Here is a 20,069-nt window from a genome sequence, read left to right as displayed (position 1 = left end):
GTATTATTTATTTAGGGTAAAAGGAACACATTTTATAAACTGGTATTTGTTCTCTCCATAGCACAAAGTATGTATAAGTCCTACCTATAACTGGTTATTCAGGAAGCTGACAGATGGGTTTTTTCCTCTACAAAAGCCATCATTGTGTGACTTGGGGTCTTTTAAAAGTAAAGTCAGATGTTTGCTACCTGGCACCATTTTTTCTTGGGTGGGCAAAAAAATGAGAAATTGTCAAGTCAAATTTAAAGAAATAAAATGTGGTTAAGACTTATGTCTAAGCAAAGATATATTAGGGATCAACTTACAAGCTGGGATTTGCATTATAAAACTGAACAGATTACTCTTCACCAAGGAAATGTCCTTTTTTAGAGTGTGGGAGGAATAATCTTCTCTATCAGTGGTCTCAAACTCAAATGCCTACAGGTGCTGGGCAGGTAAGGGCACCTCTAGTCACCACTAGGCAATATAAGCTTGGTTGCTGGATCTCATTTTTCAAGAGAAGCTAGAAATCTGAAAATCTGTCTGAAATTTTCCAGTTTTACATGTTGGCCAAGAATCTTTAACAGTCTTTAAACAATTTAAAATGCCATGTGATTCAGTATCACGTGTACATCTGTAGGGCGGCAGTTTGTGACTTCTCCTTAAGGCTCCCCCCTCACCCCTTTTAGTAATTGACTATAGCTTTTGCATATAAATCTTAAAGAGGTTCTTTCTGATCCTTGCCTCTACTGCCTCCCCCTCCCCTATTGAGATGATAAACATTTAGTTCCTCATGGGTACTAATACTATCAGGAGGGCAGGATTAAATTTTTCATATGCTTTATGCTATGTTATGCTACATTGCTGTACCATTTTACATCTAAAGAGAATCATGCATGGGGGTAAATTTATTCAGAGTGCAAGACAGACCAGGGGGTTTTAGTATTAACAGTATTAAGAGTTCATTAATAGGGTTTCAGATTCTCCATTCTAACCAACCTTTTAGAAACCATCACTTGTTGAGTTTTGGTGCAGTGATTTTTTTCTTCTCTGTGTGTGTTGTCTAAACAACTATATTGTTTCTCTCATTAGCCACCCTCCCCCCATCCCCGATTCCTGAGAAATCCTGAAGTTGGGAACCCATGATCAGGGTTAAATTCACTTAGAAGCAGTACAAAATGGATTTTTAAAAATGTATCTGAAAATTGAATGTCTTGAAGTTAAATTTCAGACCTACAATGAGAGTCTTTCATAATCACACAGATGAAGGGAATCACCCCTAATCTGCTGGTGCTTCTTGTTTCGGCCAAGGCAACCCTAATCCCTCCAGGCTCTTCCCAGCCATCCTCAGACCCATGGGTCAAGGTAGCTGCTAATATTTTACGTCACAACGCAGAGTGGGTAGGTGGGCTGAAAGCCTTTATCTCGTCCACACATAAACAAATCCACAGTGCAGCATGAGGAGGAGACTCAGTTGACTTTCTTCTATTTTACACCCAAGACGCCCTCAAGGGCCTCTCCTTTGAGCATATCTTAGGTGGCTTGCTCCAGGATTGTGTGAAAAGGGATTTGGGGTTGGGATGCCCACTGTAGTGGATTGAATAAGCTAGCTCCAGGCTTTCAGTTTGCTGGTGGGGGTGGGAATGTGCCTGGCACAAGTAAATGACCATCTCAAAATGCCCTCTACAGCTGTGCCCAAAGTACATCCTTTTCTCACATTACAGTGGCTGCCAGGCAGGACCATCATGTGATAGCTTGAATTTATTGTTATTGTTGATGATGTGGATAGTTGGCATGCTAGGAATGATTTCAGAGGGGCAGTATATATAGTGTGGTGCAGTAGTTTGTATAAAAGAACAGTGTTGTGGACGGACTCCCTATACTCAGGAAAGTGCATGAAGATATAGTGGAAAGACCATGTTCTGTGGTTGGAGGTGGGTTTGGCGCCTCTCTCTGCCATCTATCTAGTAACATAGTCTTTGCTCCAAGAGGGGGGAAAAAAGTGCCCTTTGATTGCTTCTTCAGTTTTAAGTTTTAAACTTTAGATAGTTTGCTCTTGGAGAAATGCCAGAAATATTCCTGCAGTATTTCTTCTTCTGCAAGAAGGTGGTCTGGGTACATTTGCATTTTGGCAATACCTGCCTTCTCTGACATGGATGACAAGAGGTGATCTTTAAGACGTTTTCTGCAGGAGTCTATGATTTAGTGTTGTAGGTAACCTTTCACTGACTGGCTGTTGTTTCTTTGTATGGATTATTAAGCCCTATACTCCAAAATGGATCTGTAAAAGTTTTATTCCGTGGATGGTTATCTAGAGAGTAGAGTGAGGTCACTTTAAAGGTAGTTTGCTAATATGATTATTGGTGAGTGGTGAGTTATTAAACGTTTTCGCTGTGTTAACTAGTCTGCTTACAAGATTTATATGGGCGACTATCCTAAAAGAAATCTGTATACTCACACTTTTCTTGCTTGTTCTAAACTTCAATTTGAGGTGGAAGACCTAAGGAGTAGTTTTGTTGAGTTGAAGATCAGGAATCTTTTCTGCCTCTGAAATGTATTGTAACAAGTATTATTGTACATTTTTCACTGTTGGAACTGTTATCTAAAGAAGTGGAAGAGTGGGGAAATACTTGTTAAGTTTTATCTCTTCTTTGCTTAAAGTCTGAAGGTAGCTCAGATTGAAACACAAATGACCGTAGAATGTCAAGTAGACAGTAAAGGTCCTTTGTGAGGGAGAAGCTGTAGATTTATGTAGGAAGAAAATCAGAGCTACCAGAAAAGCACATGGAGGAGGTAGCATTTGAGCTGGGCCTGAAATAATAATAATGTTCCTGGAGGAAATATACTGGGGGCAGATTATGCCACTTTCTGCCATTAAAGTGAGTACTGATACACGTGAAACGTGGGTGGGTATGCCTGATCTTACAGTTCCAGGGATAGCAAAAGGATCATCTTGTAGAAGGTGGGCTGTCAGGAATATCCTTATGTCCTGGAGAATTGGAGCCTTTTAGGAATCCAGATGTACCTAAACTTTTTACCTTTAGAAATTTAGCTGGGAATTTAACAGGTTTCATTTTAGGGGTGTGTGTGTCTGAACAGATGGCAGGGGATTTAGGATTAGGGCAGGGAATTGTAAAACCAAAGAACCTGTGTTAAGTGCTACTGTCAATTGAGGGTCATCAAAAGATGACTAATCTTTGAAATTATAAGGTTAAATTTGGGGGAAATGAGACTGAAATTGTAGGGAATTTCAAGGGCAGCTATGAGATACGTTACCCTCTAGCAAGTACTGTTATACTGATTTCTCTATTAACATCAATTTGCTGTTACCTTACCTTGGTGGTCAAAAAAAATTCCAGCCTCTCAATCTGTAAAATGTCTATAAATGTGAAGGAATGAAATAGGTTATTGAATCAGAATATAGAATAAATCTTTGGTGTAGGAGTACTAAGGATTGTCAGAAGCTCACTGCTTACCTATCCATTGTGTGTTATAGCCACCTCACAAAGGCTTTCCTGCCTGTCTCTGAAATGAGATTAAATGCTGAGTTAGGTTATTTTGTAATGTTATGCTGTGTTCTTAAAATTGTTTTCCTTCACAATCACATGTAAAGATTTATTCTGAAATGGAATTTGGTGAGCTGTAGGGTGGTTTAGATTTTACTTTAAAAACAGGGAAAACTTTTGTTAATATCGCTGTGAGAGGAAATATAGTTAATAACTTGAAGCATTGTAAGCTTTTGAAAGAAGATCCTTTAAATTAGATGAGTGCCTAATACTTTTGTAGAGACATTTAGTAACTCAGTAAATTTAAATGAATATGATCAGTGGCCTGCGGTTCTGGGATTTACATGTCTGCTGAAGACTCTATAATGTAAAGGGGAACAAAGTACTCCTTATTTTATAGTTAGTACCATTTTTTTTCCCCCTTTGCTTGAAGGTTTCTTTGTTACTGTTATCTGGGATCTGTGTAAACTAATGTGTATGGGGCCAATTTAGTCATGATAACTATCTTGAGATTTGGAAAAATGATACATTTTCTGTAAATTTTGCGGATTGAATTTAAGAAATTAAACAAATTTGATATTTGGGGAAATATTCTAAGTGTCCATGTAAAATTAATTTGTGTGTGGAAGTTTCAGATGGGTAAGATGAAATTGAATATGACAGTTAGTAAGTGCTATTTCCATATAAACATTACATAAATATCTTCCATTGATATATTTGCTTTTCATACATTCATAACAATTTCAGGACTGAAAAGAACCAGAGAGGACTATTAGTCTTTCTTCACGTAGATGAGACCGGAAACTTAGTGGGCTTAAATGAACCCAGTTGGTAGTAGATGAGCTGGGAGTAAACCCCAGATTTCTTGCTATCCAGTGAGTATTATTTCCAGTACAAATGGGTGTACATTTCAGATGGAGTCCACCATGATTTTTTTCTTTTTTTTTTTTTTGCGGTACGCAGGCCTCTCCCCGCTGTGGCCTCTCCCGTTGCGGAGCACAGGCTCCGGACGCGCAGGCTCAGCGGCCATGGCTCACGGGCCCAGCCGCTCCGCGGCATGTGGGATCTTCCCGGACCGGGGCACAAACCCGTGTTCCCTGCATTGGCAGGCGGACTCTCAACCACTGTGCCACCAGGGAAGCCCCCACCATGATTTTTAATATTAGAAAATTTGATGTCAGTAAACATTTCTTCTGTCCCCTTCCTAACCTGAAATTTGCTTTTGAGTTCTTGACTTGTTATTTTCTAGCATCTTGATATCCTCAAACCTTACTTTAGTTTTATAGATATTATTTGCCTGGAATGATATTTGGAGCCATGAAAGCATCATTTAATTCTTAATCTCAGTTATTGTCCAGCTTTGAAAAAAGCTTTGACAAGTTTTGTGCCCCCCCCCCCCCGTATTCTTTGTGAAAACGCTAGAGACAGTGTTGGGCTAAGAAAAAAGGAATGGAAATGAATGGGTTTAGTTGTATGCTGGTGAACAAGTTATCTTTCGAAAGTGTCACTACTATGGCTTTTGGGAAATAAAACCTTTCTTAGTCTTTTCTCACAGTCTGGCTCTAGTCTGTAGTCTGGTGAGGAGTTTTATAAATTACTCATAGTCAGTGTGGGCTGAGGAGAATGAGAACTCCTGCCTCTGCTCCGGGTCTTCTCAGGGCTGTTGTTATTGCCCAGAATGGAGCCTCTCAGTTTGGAGCCTCCTAGTCTATTTTCTTCTCCCCATTTTCTAGTCAGCCTTCTCTCAGAGCTCATGAGTTCCACAGTGCATTATTCTTATGGTGTTTTATCTTGCCTTGAAACACAGATATGTGCCTTATAAATGAGCAAACTGGGATTTGGTCAAAAAGCTTGACTTTACAGGACTGAAGAAGACACATTTTTGTTAATGAAAGGCTAGAAAAATGAAAATGTATTTTATTGAGGGCCAAGTCACACATGATCTGATGTTATTCTTTGGAAGTGAGAATAAAATCACTAGTGAGTATTTACTTCTTGGTAGACAAATTAAATATGGCATCATTTGAAAGTTATTTTTGCTTAGAAATACGATTTAGTGTTGGACATTTGCTTATGCATATTTTAGTGTTTGAAAGATACTACTCATCATTGAACAGTGGTTAGAACTTTACTGGATAAAGTAAAATTGAAGGACAACTGGCTCCTATTAGAATCTCTTTATCAAAATAATTAGATTATTTGGCCATATGTTATATGATTGGTGGTAGCTTTTAAATCCTAAACTGGCTTTAAGGCATGATTAATTTTGAGTATGTATACCACTTTCGTCTGTTAGGACGAATGATTGAAATTTGATTTCATGTATTTTTGTCACTCTCTAGAAAGCAAAACTTACAGAATTTCCTGTTGATTTACTGTTCTAATTTTTTTCCCTGTTGTTCCTAAAATGCTCAGTTTATTTTTAAGAGAATAATTTCTGGAAAAGTTTTCAAAGGCATTTGTTTTGGTAATTTAATAGAATTGAACTCTTAAAATCTCTACATTTGAATACATCTTTGTATTATAAAATGGCTTCCTTAGGTTGACAAAAGTGCCCAATTTAAATGAGTATTACAATATTTTATATTAATTCAAGACTGTTTCTTTGAGAGAAACAGCAAAATCATAATAGATAACATGAGTTAATATCTTTCTGTTACACAGCCCTTTGAGATTTTTCTAAGCATATTCAATACTCTTAAAAATGTGAGGTGTTATCCTTATTTTATAGATATGGGTTTTAATTTGTACAATTATGTGTCACAAGGTGATTCAAGAACTTTTGAGACTATTCTCACCTTAAGCCAATTTGGCTTTTGCATTGTTTCTGTCTCTTTATATTAAATTCTTAATATATATGTGCTTCCCAAATATTTTCATTTCATCATGTACGTGTACATTCAAGAGTCTCTTGGCATATGTAGTATGGTGTTTAAAAACTGGCTTTCCATTGGGCGTTGGTTCAAGTACCAGTTCTACTGCTGGTTTTCTAAATAAACTCTAGAAGCTTCAGTTTCCTCGTCTGTAAAATACTAAGATGATGATGACTGAAGTTGCAATGAGGTGGTGAGGGAAGGCAACTGCAGGGTTGACTTGTGATCTTTTCTGGGACAGAAATCAAAGATAATATAAAAAACATTCTTGCTTAGTAAAATTTTTGTATGCTACTGTTAGAGATCACCAAATCAGAACTGTTTTGCTTACAAAGGCTTTGTACATGTGGTTTATTCATGTTTTGTTTTGTTTTTAAAGGTTACGGGAAGTTTCAGAGAAACTGAACAAATATAATTTAAACAGGTAAGAGATTTAAGATATTTTACATTTCCTAAAAAGAATGATTTTGTTTTAATTAGGAAAAAGTATTCATATTTAGGCAGCAGCTATTAAGAAAATTTTAATCTAACTATCAAATTTTTATGGGTTGCATTCATTTGAATTATAGTTGGTATTCATACTGATTTTTAAAAACTCTGCCATACCAAAGAGCTATAATGACTGTGTAGATATAATAATTTTTTCAATTATTCCTTTAAAATATGTAAATATTAGTTTTTTAAAACAGGCTTTACTAGCAATTTTTTTCTTTTGTTAATTGGATTTTCTAAAAAACCCTAGGATGCATTTGCCATTTAAAAAATAATTTTGTTTGCATACTTTTCTTTATTTCCCAGCCATCCCCCTTTGAATGTGTTGGAACAGGCTACCATTAAACAGTGTGTGGTGGGCCCAAATCATGCTGCCTTTCTTCTTGAGGTAAACCGTTTACCCTACGGTAGAGAAATGAAAATGGATGTTAAAATACAGCTGTGCATCATCATGTGTCTTCCTTTTCAACCGTGGAAAACAGCAGTTTCTTGCAGTAGTTCTTCCAGAGACCACCCAGTTCCGTTTCCTAATTGTATAAATCCTCTGGCCCAGAGAAGGCTTAAATGATTTACTAGAGGTTGAAACTAGTTAGTAAGAGAATGGAGAAGTTCCTGATATCTAGTCATTTCCTTACTCTGAATTCTGTTAGATGGAGACATTTTAAATTATTTTTACTGGTTTTATGATAATGTATACAAACCATACTTCCCCAGCTCAGGTGTGAGTACTTTCTAGAAGGGAGCTTATTTGTTGCCTTCTGAATTGACAGTGATAGGTACATAATTTGTTTGTTGAATAAATTCAAGTTTTAATACACATTTTTACTTTGGAAGTTTCTTCTATTTTCTTTGCTTCTAGGATGGTAGAGTTTGCAGGATCGGTTTTTCAGTACAGCCAGACCGATTGGAATTGGGTAAACCTGACAATAATGATGGGTAAGACATTATGTCCTTTCCATTTAATAAATATTTAGCTCTTAAAGGTATTATATTACACCTGTGTTTTGATTTTTGGGAACCCTCAAATTAAAAAAAAAAAGCATTGTAGAAAAGGAGATGCTTAAAATAGAGTGAAATGGTTACTTTGTAGTTTGATTTTAATTTTTATGCAAGCAGTGATTTATAGCTAAAATATTTGCATTAAAAGTAGCAGAGGAGTCAGTGATCACTTAACAGAAATAGATTACCAGAAGAATGATGTGTATGTGGTAGGGCCCAAGACAGATCTGGCTCTTTGAGTGAACTGACTTTTCGGATCATGTTTTTTCCCTTTTAATATTCCCAAGTCAAGTAGCTCAATTTGAAAATGACGGAGTCTTTAAAATTTTGGCCTTTATAAGTGACGTCATATAAAAAAGGTTGCTAGATAATGTATGATGACTTTCAGTTGACTGCTTCTAAGGAAAATATGATTACTTTAAAAAATCTAAGGAACAATTCATTTGCAGTTAAACCGTGAAAACAGTTTCAAACAGGAACTGGATTGTTATGAGGCTAGAAATTGTTAGGTTTGCTCTTTGATCTGAAGTATCCATTCAGTAACAATAATCAGAGAATTGTTAGGCTGATATTGTACCACACTAAGTCCCAGAGTAGTGAGGCCTGGCTTGCTCCTAGGGATTTTGGGACTGTTCTGTGATTTTTCTACCTTTTGTTTTTTTCCCAGGTCAAAGTTGAATAGCAATTCGGGGGCAGGGAGGACATCGAGGCCTGGTAGGACAAGCGACTCCCCGTGGTTTCTCTCAGGTTCCGAGACTCTGGGCAGGCTGGCAGGCAACACCCTGGGGTAAGTTGTGGTCAGAAGATGGCATCCGCGGGTCTGGGTTATTGCTCTGTGAGTGCTCATTTCAGAGTTATCCAGCGATGGAGTGAAGGAACTCCTGAACTCTGAGCAGGGGCTCCTGTCGCTCATGGTGAGCCACCATGATAAAAAAACCCACATAGGCTAATCACAGCTAACCTAGGTTTTTGTCCTTCTAAAAATGTATAATGACTGCATGCATTTATCGTGTCATTTATGTTATTTAAAAATTTTCAGTGATACTATCTTTGGTCTCATTTGTGACTAATTCTTGGGTAAAAAAAAATCTAACATTTCTTTCTAGTGTTCGAATACAGTAGTTCTTTCTGAATTAATTTAGTGAGGCTTGAAACGATTATGTAACTGAACTTTAAAGCCTTTAACGAAGTTTTTACTTTAAAAACATTATAGTGGTATACTTGACACATAACATTATATTTGTTTCAAGTGTACAACATAACGATTCAGTATTTGTATATATGTGTGACTCTTGAGCAATCTAGGGGTTAGGGGCACTGACCCTCTGCACAGTCAAAAACCCACTTGTAACTTTTGACTCCCTCAAAACTTAACTACTAATAGCCTCGGGTTGACTGGAAGCCTTACCATTAACGTAAACAGGTGATTAATACATATTTTGTATGTTATATGTATTATGTACTGTATTCTTATAATAAAGTAAGCTAGAGAAAACAAAATGTTATTAAGAAAATCCTGAAGAGAAAATATATTAACAGTACTGTACTTATTGATACTGTAAGTTTACATCATCTGTTTATAAGATGAATTGTCTGTCATTACCTATATGTCCTATATGATACAAAACTCTAGATGTTATATGTATTACTAACACTAGACGTCAAAAAGGAAGAGATAATGTGAAAAATTCGTATTTATTTACAGGTATAGTGATTCATGAATTGATAGCAAAGCAGCAGCAGCATGATTACCTCATGGTAGCCTAACCTATACACTAATGAATGAATTGGTATAAAAACTTTATGGCATATAGTATCACATGATATATATAGTCATATTCATCATATAGTATTAGAAACATTGTTACACTAAAAAAAACCACGCTGGGCTTCCCTGGTGGCGCAGTGGTTGAGAGTCCGCCTGCCGATGCAGGGGACACGGGTTCGTGCCCTGGTCCGGGAAGATCCCACATGCCACGGAGCCGCTGGGCCTGTGAGCCATGGCCGCTGAGCCTGCACGTCCGGAGCCTGTGCTCCGCAACGGGAGAGGCCACAACAGTGAGAGGCCCGCGTACTGCAAAAAAAAACAAAAAAACAAAAAAACCCCACGCTTACCTGTTATGATAGGCTGATATGCAGTTTCTCCAACCAAGAGAGAGAGAAGCATTATGTATGGTAATGTAATTCTATGAAAGCAAAGGGGTAAAACAGTAAGAAAACTAACACATTATTAATTTTATATTAAATATCACCTTATGCCTATGTAAGCATAAACTAGTGTCTATAAATATTTTATGCATTCATGACCTACCTTTGTCTTAATTTTTTTTGATATTTCCAGGCTACACGATTCATCTGTGAGCTTTTTCAAATCACTGCAAATCTCCAAAAATTTTTCCAATACATTTATTGAAACAAATTCACATATAAGTGGATCCACACAGTTCAGTCTGTGTTGTTCAAGGGTCAAATGTATTGTGAAATGATCCCCACAAGAAATTTAGTTAACATCCACCACCATATATAGTTACAAATTGTTTTTCTTGTGATGAGGACTTTTAAGATCTGCTCTCTTATCAACTTTCAAATATGCAGTACAGTGTTGCTAACTATAGTCACCATGCTGTACATTATATCTCCATGACTTTATTTTATAACTGGAACTTTGCACCTTGTTTTTACTTTTAAAATTATTTGTAGAGTTCTTACTTTTTAAACTAGATACTCAACTCTTCTTCCATTTTATCTAAAGTTGATATGCTGTCAACTAAAGGAATCATATACAGATTCCAAGCCAGATGATTTTATTCATTTTATACCTTGATTTTTGAATAGCCAAATTTTCTGAAATTACTCATTTAATGGTTAGATAAATGCCAAATCAGTCAAGTCAGCATATGTGTTCAGAGGCTGATCAGAGAAATATAACTAGAAGCAAATTAAATTGTTTGAAAATATAATTAAGGAGAAGATGTTTTTTAAACATTTTATTTTGACTCTGAATTTCTAGGTAAAGTTACATTTAAAAATTGAGGTCCCAAGGTACTTATTTTCTCTTTTTTGTTTTTATGCCGAACTAAATTTAATTTGAGGTCAGAGGGAGGTCATTTAGTTGAGTGCATCCTTTAGCTCATTCTGTGCTAGAACTGTTCATAGGAAACATAGCTCTGGTTTTTATTAAAATGTTAGATATCTCCTTTTAATAGTTCTATGCACACACATAACATAACAGTGTATGATAAAGAATTCTGAAAATAATATATATAAACAAATGGAATTTTCATTTTATTTGATAAATCTGCAAAAAGTTTATATTTAAGAAAGAATAAATTATGTATGATACTATATGAAACTTTACCTGTTTAGAGATTAAAATTTAGTTCTTTTTTTAGTTGAGGCGTTGTCAAATTACAGCCTACAGGCTAAATCCGGCGCCTCCTATGTTTACTGAGATACGGCCATGCTTGATGTTTTATTTACTGTCTGTGGTTGCTTTTGTGCTAAGATGGTAGAAATGAGTTGTCATGACTAAGACTGATGAGCCTACAAAGCCTAATAAATAAATGGTTTACCATTCTGCTCTTTACAGGAAAAGTTTGCTGATCCCTTATTTAGTTTATACATTTATGTAGTGGCATTTGTTCCTAATCCTGTATTCTTTATTTATTTTTAAATTTAACATTTCATTTTGAAATAATCTGACTTTAAAAAGTTGCAAAATGTCACCCAACTTCCCCAAATCTTAACATTTTACATAACCATAGTCCAGTTATCAAAACCAGGAAATTAACACTTATCAGTGCTTAATCTACAGAGTTTATAAAGATTTCACTGCCTGTCCCATGCGTACCATTTCTCTGCTCCAGGATTCAATCCAGGATCCCATATTGCATTTATTGTCATGCTTCTGTAGTTTCCTCCAGTCTGGGACAGTTTCTCAATCTTTATCTTTCTAGACCCTGATGAGTTTGAAAACTGACTGGTTATTTTGTGTAATGTTTGAATTTGTCTATTATTTCCTCACAATTAAACCCAGGTGATGCATTTTTTTAAAGTCTTTATTTTTTAAGAGCAGTTTTCAGGTTCACAGCAAAAATGAGAAGGTGGTTCAGGGGTTTTACATATGCTCCCTGTCCCCACACATGTACAGCCTCCCTTGTTATCAGTACCCCCGCCCCCCCACCCCGAGTGGTCCATTTGTTACAATTGATGAACCTACATTGACACATCATCACCCACAGTCCATAGTTTACATTAGAGTTCACTCTAGGTGTTGTATGTTCTGTGGGTTTGGATAAGTTTATAATGACATGCATCTTCCATTACAGTATCATATCAAGTAGTTTCACTGTCCTAAAAATCCATTGATCTTTTTACCATCTTCTTAGTTTTGTCTTTTCCAGAATGTCATATAGTTGGATTCATACAGTATGTAGCCTTTCCAGCTTGACTTCCTTCACTTAGTACAATAGTATGCATTTAAGGTTCCTCCGTGTCTTTTCATGGCTTAATAACTCATTTCTTTTTAGTGCTGAATAATATTTCATTGTGTAGATGTACCACAGTTTATTTACACATTCACCTGCTGAAAGACATCTTGGTTGCTTCCAAGTTTTGGCATTATGAATAAAGCTGTGTCCTGGTTTTTGTGTGGACGTAAGTTATCAGCTCCTTTGGGTTAAATACCAAGGAACATGATTGCTGGATCATATGGTAACAATATGTTTAGTTTTGTAAGAAACTGCTGAACTGTTTTCTAAAGTGGCTGTACCGTTTTGCATTCCCACCAGAAATGAGTGAGAGTTGTTGTTGCCCCATATCCTTACCACCCTTTGGTGGTGTCATTGTTCTGGATTTTGGTCATTCTAATAGGTGTGTAGTGGTATCTTGTTTTTTAAATTTGCATTTGCCTGATGACATATGATGTGAAGTATCTTTTTATATGCTTATTTACCAGCTGTTGATCTTTTCTGGTGAGGTGTCTTTTAAGGTCTTTGGCCCATTTTTCCATCAGGTTGTTTGTATATTTTGGATAAGCCTTCTTTATCAGATGTGTCTCCCGCAGATATTTTCTCCCAGTCTGTGGCTTTTCTTTTCATTATCTTGACAGTGTCTTTTACAGAGCCAAAGTTTTTCATTTTAATGAAGTCCAGCTTATCAGTTATTTCTTTCATTGTGCCTTTGGTATCATATCTAAAAAGTCATTGCCAAACCCAAGGTCGTCCAGATTTTCTTCTGTTATCTTCTAGGAGTTTCATAGTTTTGCATTTTACATTTAGGTCGGTGATCAGTTTTCAGTTAATTTTTGTGAAGGTCTGTGTCTTTTTTCCATGTGGATGTCCAGTTGTTCCAGCACCATTTGTTGAATCAGCCGTCTTTGCTTCTTTGTATTGCCTTTGCTTCTTTGTCAAAGATCAGTTGCCTCTATGGGGGTCTATTTCTGGACTCTTTTTACTATTCCGCTGATCTATTTGTCCATTTTTTTTTCTCCAATAGCACGCTGTCTTGATTACTGTCGCTTTACAGTAAGTCTTGAAGTTGGGTAGTGTCAGTTAGTCAAAAGAACTTTGTTCTTCTTCAGTATTGTGTTGGCTATTCTAGGTCTTTTGCCTCTCCCTATAAATTTTAGAATCAGTTTGTTGATACCCACAAAAAAACTTGCTGGGATTTTGATTGGTATTGCAGGTGATGCATTTCTGGCAGGAATACCACAGAAGTGATGATGTGCCCTTCTCAGTGCATCGTATCAGGAGGCACATGGTACTGATATGTCTCATCACTGGTGATGGTTATACCTCTGATCACTTAGTTAAGGTGGTGTTTGCCAGACTTCTCAACTGTAAAGTTACTGTTTTCCCCTTTGTAATTCGTATGTATTTTGTGGAGAGATACTTCATGACTATGTAAATATCCTATTTTCCATCATACTTTTGCTCATTAATTTTACCATCCATTGGTGATTTTTTGCTTTAGTTGTTACTGTGGTGTTGGCCAAGTAGTGATTTTTTTGTTTTGTTTTTGGCCATGCTGCGTGGCTTGTGGGATCTCAGTTCCCTGACCAGGGATTGAACCCAGGCCATGGCAGTGAAAGCACCGAATCCTAACTGCTGGACCACCAGGGAACTCCCCAAGTAGTGATTTTTAAAAACTTTTTTCATTATTTCTTTTGTACTCATTAACTGAAATTTGACTGTAAAGAAGAACTTTCCCTCCTTGCCCACTTATGTCTGTTTCTATTGAGTTATTTATATCATTATGGTCTCGTATATTTGTTTTATTTTATGGTTTATAATCCATTGCTGTTTATGTCGCTCAAATTGTCCTAGATTTAAATCCTCTTCTCTTTATAAATAAAACTTGGATACAGCCAATTATAATACACTGCATGACAGAATGACTGAGAGTAGTGGAATTTTATGACTTTGCTAATAACATATGTAACAAATATAATAATAAAGTAGTACATTTGAGCTTGAATAAAGCCTCAGTAGACCTACTCCAAAGAAGGTTGGGGCTAATTTTAAGACTTTAAAATGTGGAGAGAATCATTAAAATTTGAGTCCCCCTTACTCACCCTGGCTTGCACTCCTGTTTGACTCATGTATTTCTGTCTCCCTCCCCCTCCCCCTCCCCCCTACAGTGGACTCTGTGTAAGCTTTCTTTAGCATTGGGTTTCTGAATTGCACTTTTGAAAAATGTCACAGTGTCCCACTGGCTAAGCCATATGTTTACCTTTATTTGGTCTTGCAGATGTCCACAAAATGTAAACACTTATTAAAGGCTGATTGTTTCTCTTGGCCTCTCTGAAATTTTTCTCAGTTTGTTGATAGTGAAATTGTGATCCGTTATTCTGTAAATTAAGAAACTTTAGAGTCAAAAATACTATCCTTCATAAAAAATTTTTTTTCTTGAGTTGTATAGTTTTTTCCCCCCATTTGTATTGATTACAATAAACTTTTAAAGAAGCTTGCAATTTACTATATGTAATAGAGAATCTAGAACAGACAGATCTTGAGTCCCCAGAGGGGATTTTTATCTGCAAATTTACCAAATACAGTCATATGTGAAAGAGACTGTCCCCACAGACCTTGGTCTCCAACCCCTTACCTTTGGAGTCCTGGCTTGCTCCCTTTGGGTTCAGAGAAGTGTTGTGAATTAGGGAGCAAGTGGTCTCTGAGAGATGCATTTGAAAGATTTTGGGATGACTGGTACTGTTTTTCTTTTCCATCAGCATGGATAATTGAGAATTGATCATTTATTATAACTAATCATTCTTAGGAATACATAGCAGTCAAAATTCCTGGGACTTTGAATATTTTTCCCTTTGGTGTTTTCACTAAATTGGCAGGTTTACGTGCTAAGTATTTCTAGCTGCTGTCTTTTCCCCATTCATAATTACTGAAATTTATCCTGGGAGATATTTTAAAAATGTCCTGGATATTTTTGTTAAACTTATTTCAGACCAAGTTAAGGGCAAGAACACCAACTTTATTTGGAGAAAAAAGACAGTTTGTGTTGGACTTCCCTGATGGCGCAGTGGTTAAGAATCCGCCTACCAGTGCAGGGGACACGGGTTCGATCCCTGGTCTGGGACGATCCCACATGCCGTGTAGCAACTAAGCCGGACTACTGAAGTGAGTGATTTAATGATTCAGTGCCACAACTACTGAAGCCCACGCACCTGGAGCCCATGCTCCGCAACAAGAGAAGCCACCGCAATGAGAAGCCTACGCACCACAATGAAGAGTAGCCACCCCCCCCCCCCCCGCTCGCTGCAACTAGAAAAAGCCCGCGTGCAGCAACGAAGACCCAACATAGCCAAAAATAGATAAATAAATACTTTTTAAAAAAGAGTTTATGTTTAATAGGATGTTTAAAATGGAAATATTAGTATCAAAAGTCTCTTTATTCCGTTGTTTGTTATCACTGGCTATAATGGATGATAGGTATAAGCTGTTTTTCATTGGTTTGAGCTACCGTATTTCCTTCGGAGTTTAATTTGAGCTGATAGTACAGGATTTGAAAGGAAAAAGCCAAGCAGGCCATTGTAATTGTAAACAGCTGAAGCTGGCCCCAGTCTAAAAAGGTGGTAAGATAGTAGGTTGTAGGGCTTCGACAAAGTAAGTGGACACCCCATTTTTATTTTATTTATTTATTTATTTATTTATTTAGGTACGCGGGCCTCTCACTGTTGTGGCCTCTCCCGTTGTGGAGCACAGGCTCCGGACGCGCAGGCTCAGCGGCCATGGCTCACGGGCCCAGCCGCTCTGCGGCATGTGGGATCTTCCCAGACCGGGGCACGAACCTGTGTCCCCTGCATCGGCAGGCGGACTCTCAACCACTGCGCCACCAAGGAAGCCCTCGGACTTTTCTTGTTTTTGATGCTGTACATTTTTTTTAACCAGCCAATCAAGTATATGGACCAGACTTGACCCATGGGCTTTAAGGTTGCAAGCTGTGGATTAATTCCATACTCAGTGTGATTTTCTCAGTTGACTGGAGTCACTTTGTGTACCTTGAGTATTATATGATGGGGTCAAATTGTAGGATTAATTTGATGAGCAAAGTATGGATAGAAGAAACTGGTTTTTCCATTATTATTATTTTTTTTTGCGGTACGCGGGCCTCTCACTGTTGTGGCCTCTCCCGTTGCGGAGCACAGGCTCTGGACGCGCAGGCTCAGCGGCCATGGCTCACGGGCCCAGCCGCTCTGCGGCATGTGGGATCTTCCCGGACCGGGGCACGAACCCGTGTCCCCTGCATCGGCAGGCGGACTCTCAACCACTGCGCCACCAGGGAAGCCCTTTTCCATTATTTTTGAGTTTAGTATTGAAAATTATATAACTCACTGTAATTATAGATAAAAAGGGGATTCCAGTACTGTCTTTTGTGACCACTAATAAACCTCTATTAATGTATACTTAGTCTAACACATTGCTCTTTCTCTGGATAGCAAGCTGGTTAGAGGAATGTTCAGGAGCAGTTGAGGCTGGTCGGCTGGTAGATTGTTTGGATTCTGATAGAAGAAATCCTGCACTGCGGGTGCAAGTGGGAAAACGTGGTATTCTCCATGGTAACGGTCAGGTTAATGAATGGGCAAGCCAGAGATATTTTGACCTTTGTCTTTCAACTAACCTCAGGTGAGGGTTTGTATAGCAGAGATTGCAAATTGGCTTAAAGGCAAGAATTTGAATGTTCTGGATACGCAGGTATTCTCCACTCTTCCCTGTCGTCTTGACTTTACTTAGAAATTAGTAACCTATCTACCTCTCGTGGAGATTTGAGTTTGTGATACCTGTAAGGTCTGCCAGGAATAGCTGTGTACTTGGATAGTATACCTGATCAGGTTTCCAGTATTATTTGCTTAGGGGGAAAATCATATGCATTTTTCGGTAGAAATATTGAGTCATTACTTATATTTATTTTGGCCATATAATGTCTGAACAGGGGCTTTTTGGAGTGAAATTAATAATAGGCTCAGACAGTAGGCTTACTCTGGCATTATCTCAGGCAAACTGGGACATATAGTTACCCTAATTATATCTTTTTAAGACTCTTTAGTATGGTTCCTCCTGTTTTCAAGTTGAAATAATATATGTAGCTTTTGACTGTTAAAAGCTTCCAAAAGAGTGGTTCCACCTGACTTAATTTTAACAACTTACAGGAAACCATGAAGTAGAAGTGCTGATTTAATGTTTGTTTTGAATATCTGTTTGTATGTTTCATTGATCCTATATTATTTTCTGTTGCGTAATTGTCACAAAGCATATAAGTTGAAAAGAAAACTTGTCTGTTTTTGAGAGTACTGCTTTCTTTGATAACACATGACTATATTTTTAAAATCATGTTTAAAAACACATAACATAAAATTTACTATCTTTTCGGTTATAACTGCACATCTCAGTAGTATTAAGTATATTTATATTGTTGTGAAAGAAATCTCTATTATAACTTTTTCATCTTGTAAAACTGAAACTTTATATCCAATAAACAACTCCCTTTACCCCTCTCCCCACCATCTGACAGCCACCATTCTACTTTCGGTTTCTATGAATTTGACTACGTTAGGTACCTTTTATATTTATAATCATATAGTATTTGTCTTCTTGTGATTGGCGTATTTCACTTAGCATAATATCTTCAAGGTTCATCTGTGTTGTATTGGGTTGGCCAAAAGGTTTGTTCGGTTTTCCCATAAGATGGCTCTAGTGGCGCTTAGTTGTCTTTAACTTCATTTGAAACAATTTTGTTAGATTGTATTGTGACAGCTGTCATAGCGTGCATGTAAAAAAACTTACCAAAATTGGTGAATTTTTGTGTAGCCATTTTAATATTGAAGATGGAAGAAAAACAACACTTGCGGCATATTATGCTTTATTATTTCAAGAAAGGTAAAAACACAACTGAAACGCCAAAAAAAATTGTGCAGTGTATGGGGAAGGTACTGTGACTGATCAAATGTGTCAGAAGTGGTCTGCGAAGTTCCTTGCTGGAGATTTCTCTCTGGATGATGATGCTCCACGGTTGAGTAGACCAGTTGAAGTTGATAGCAATCAAATCGAGACATTAATTGAGAACAATCAACGTTATACCACGCAGCTCTTACACATAGTGCTGCTATGAACATGGGTATGCAAATATCTCTTCGAGACTCTGTTTTCAATTTTTTTGGATATATACATAGAATTATAACTGCTTATAGTGGTTCTATTTTTAATTTTTTAGGAAACTTCATACTGTTTTTCATAGCACTGCACTATTTTACAGTCCTACCTACAGTGCACTAGGGTTACAGTTTCTATACATCCTTGCCAACACTTGTAATTTTCTTTTTTTTTTTCATGGTAGCCATTCTGATGGGTGTGAGGTGATAGGTGATTGTGGTTTTGATTTGTATTTCTCATGATTAGTGATGTTGACCATCTGTTCATATGCTTACTTGGCCATTTGTGTATTATCTTTGGAGAAATGTCTGTTCGCATTCTTTCCCATATTTTAATCAGGTTATTTGATTTTTTTTGTTGTTGAGTGTTGGAGCTCTTTATATATTCTGGATACTAACCTCTCATTAGATAAACGATTTGTAAATATTTTCTTCCATTCTATAGGTTGCTTCCTTACTCTGTTGATTATGTCCTTTGAGGGACAAAATCTATTGGGATATTCATAGGGATTTTGATGAATCTGTAGATTGCTTTGAGCAGTATGGACATCTTAACAATATTAAATTTTCCATCCCCTGGGCACGGGTGTCCTTCCATTTAGTTGTGTCTTTAAACTTTAAACTCTGAATTTTACTTTTTGTGCTGCAGACTGTTAGTAGTTATGTCTCATAGGTCTTTCACGCAAAGGTGAGATGCATTCTATAACTCACTTTAGAGCTGTGACTAGAAATGCTTGGTATGTGGTTCTTTAAAAAATTGTTTTAAAAGATGCAAAAGGGTGGTATATATCTTTCTAAAAAGTGAGTTTATACTTCAGCATTTAAAAAAATTGGAACAGTGTTTTTTTGTTGTTGTTTTTTTTTTTTTTTTGCGGTACGCGGGCCTCTCACTGCTGTGGCCTCTCCCGATGCAGAGCACAGGCTCTGGACGCGCAGGCTCAGCGGCCATGGCTCACGGGCCCAGCCGCTCCATGGCATGTGGGATCCTCCCGGACCGGGGCACGAACCCGTGTCCCCTGCATTGGCAGGTGGACCCCCAACCACTGCGCCACCAGGGAAGCCCGGAACAGTGTTATTTTAAAGTTCAGTTCTATTGTTCTGTCAAAATACTACTATAGCATATTATGTCAGTTAGAAAAATAACTTTATCATATTCTAAGATAATGAACATGAGACCCAAAGCGATCTTTCTGAATGATTGTTTAAAATGCTGTTTCTTTAAATTCTCCAATATTTAGAAGTCGTTGGAGTTCTGGAGTGGGTGGAAGTGGAGGAGGATCCTCTGGTAGGTCGTCAGCTGGAGCTCGAGATTCTCGCCGACAGACTCGAGTAATTCGGACGGGACGGGATCGAGGATCTGGGCTTTTGGGCAGTCAACCCCAGCCAGTTATTCCAGCATCTGTGATTCCAGAGGAGCTGATTTCACAGGTATGGATCTTGTAGAACAATTAACGTAAGATAGCAGGACAGGGTGAGGTTTAACTAAATATAGCAGGCTGTAGTCATGATGTATATCATGAACTGTGAAATACTGGTTTTCTGTATTGATCCTAGGAA

The 20,069-nt window shown here is 37.4% G+C and overlaps 1 protein-coding gene across 4 annotated transcripts in view; it reads left to right on the top strand.

Moving 5' to 3' along the window:
- The window catches only part of UBR5 (ubiquitin protein ligase E3 component n-recognin 5), a 141,644-nt gene that overhangs the window by 31,767 nt on the left and 89,808 nt on the right, over positions 1-20,069 (top strand). For all 4 annotated transcript variants that reach the window (XM_059995013.1, XM_059995010.1, XM_059995011.1 and 1 more), the window contains exons 2-6: positions 6,738-6,782; positions 7,157-7,238; positions 7,710-7,786; positions 8,517-8,636; positions 19,751-19,940. In XM_059995013.1, coding sequence (XP_059850996.1) covers positions 6,738-6,782; positions 7,157-7,238; positions 7,710-7,786; positions 8,517-8,636; positions 19,751-19,940 — 514 coding nt within the window. The remainder of the gene's footprint in view (positions 1-6,737; positions 6,783-7,156; positions 7,239-7,709; positions 7,787-8,516; positions 8,637-19,750; positions 19,941-20,069) is intronic.

The sequence above is a fragment of the Delphinus delphis genome, chromosome 17 (genome assembly GCF_949987515.2).
Source record: "Delphinus delphis chromosome 17, mDelDel1.2, whole genome shotgun sequence".
Taxonomy (NCBI): domain Eukaryota; kingdom Metazoa; phylum Chordata; class Mammalia; order Artiodactyla; family Delphinidae; genus Delphinus; species Delphinus delphis.
This window is presented reverse-complemented; position numbering and strand designations above follow the sequence as displayed.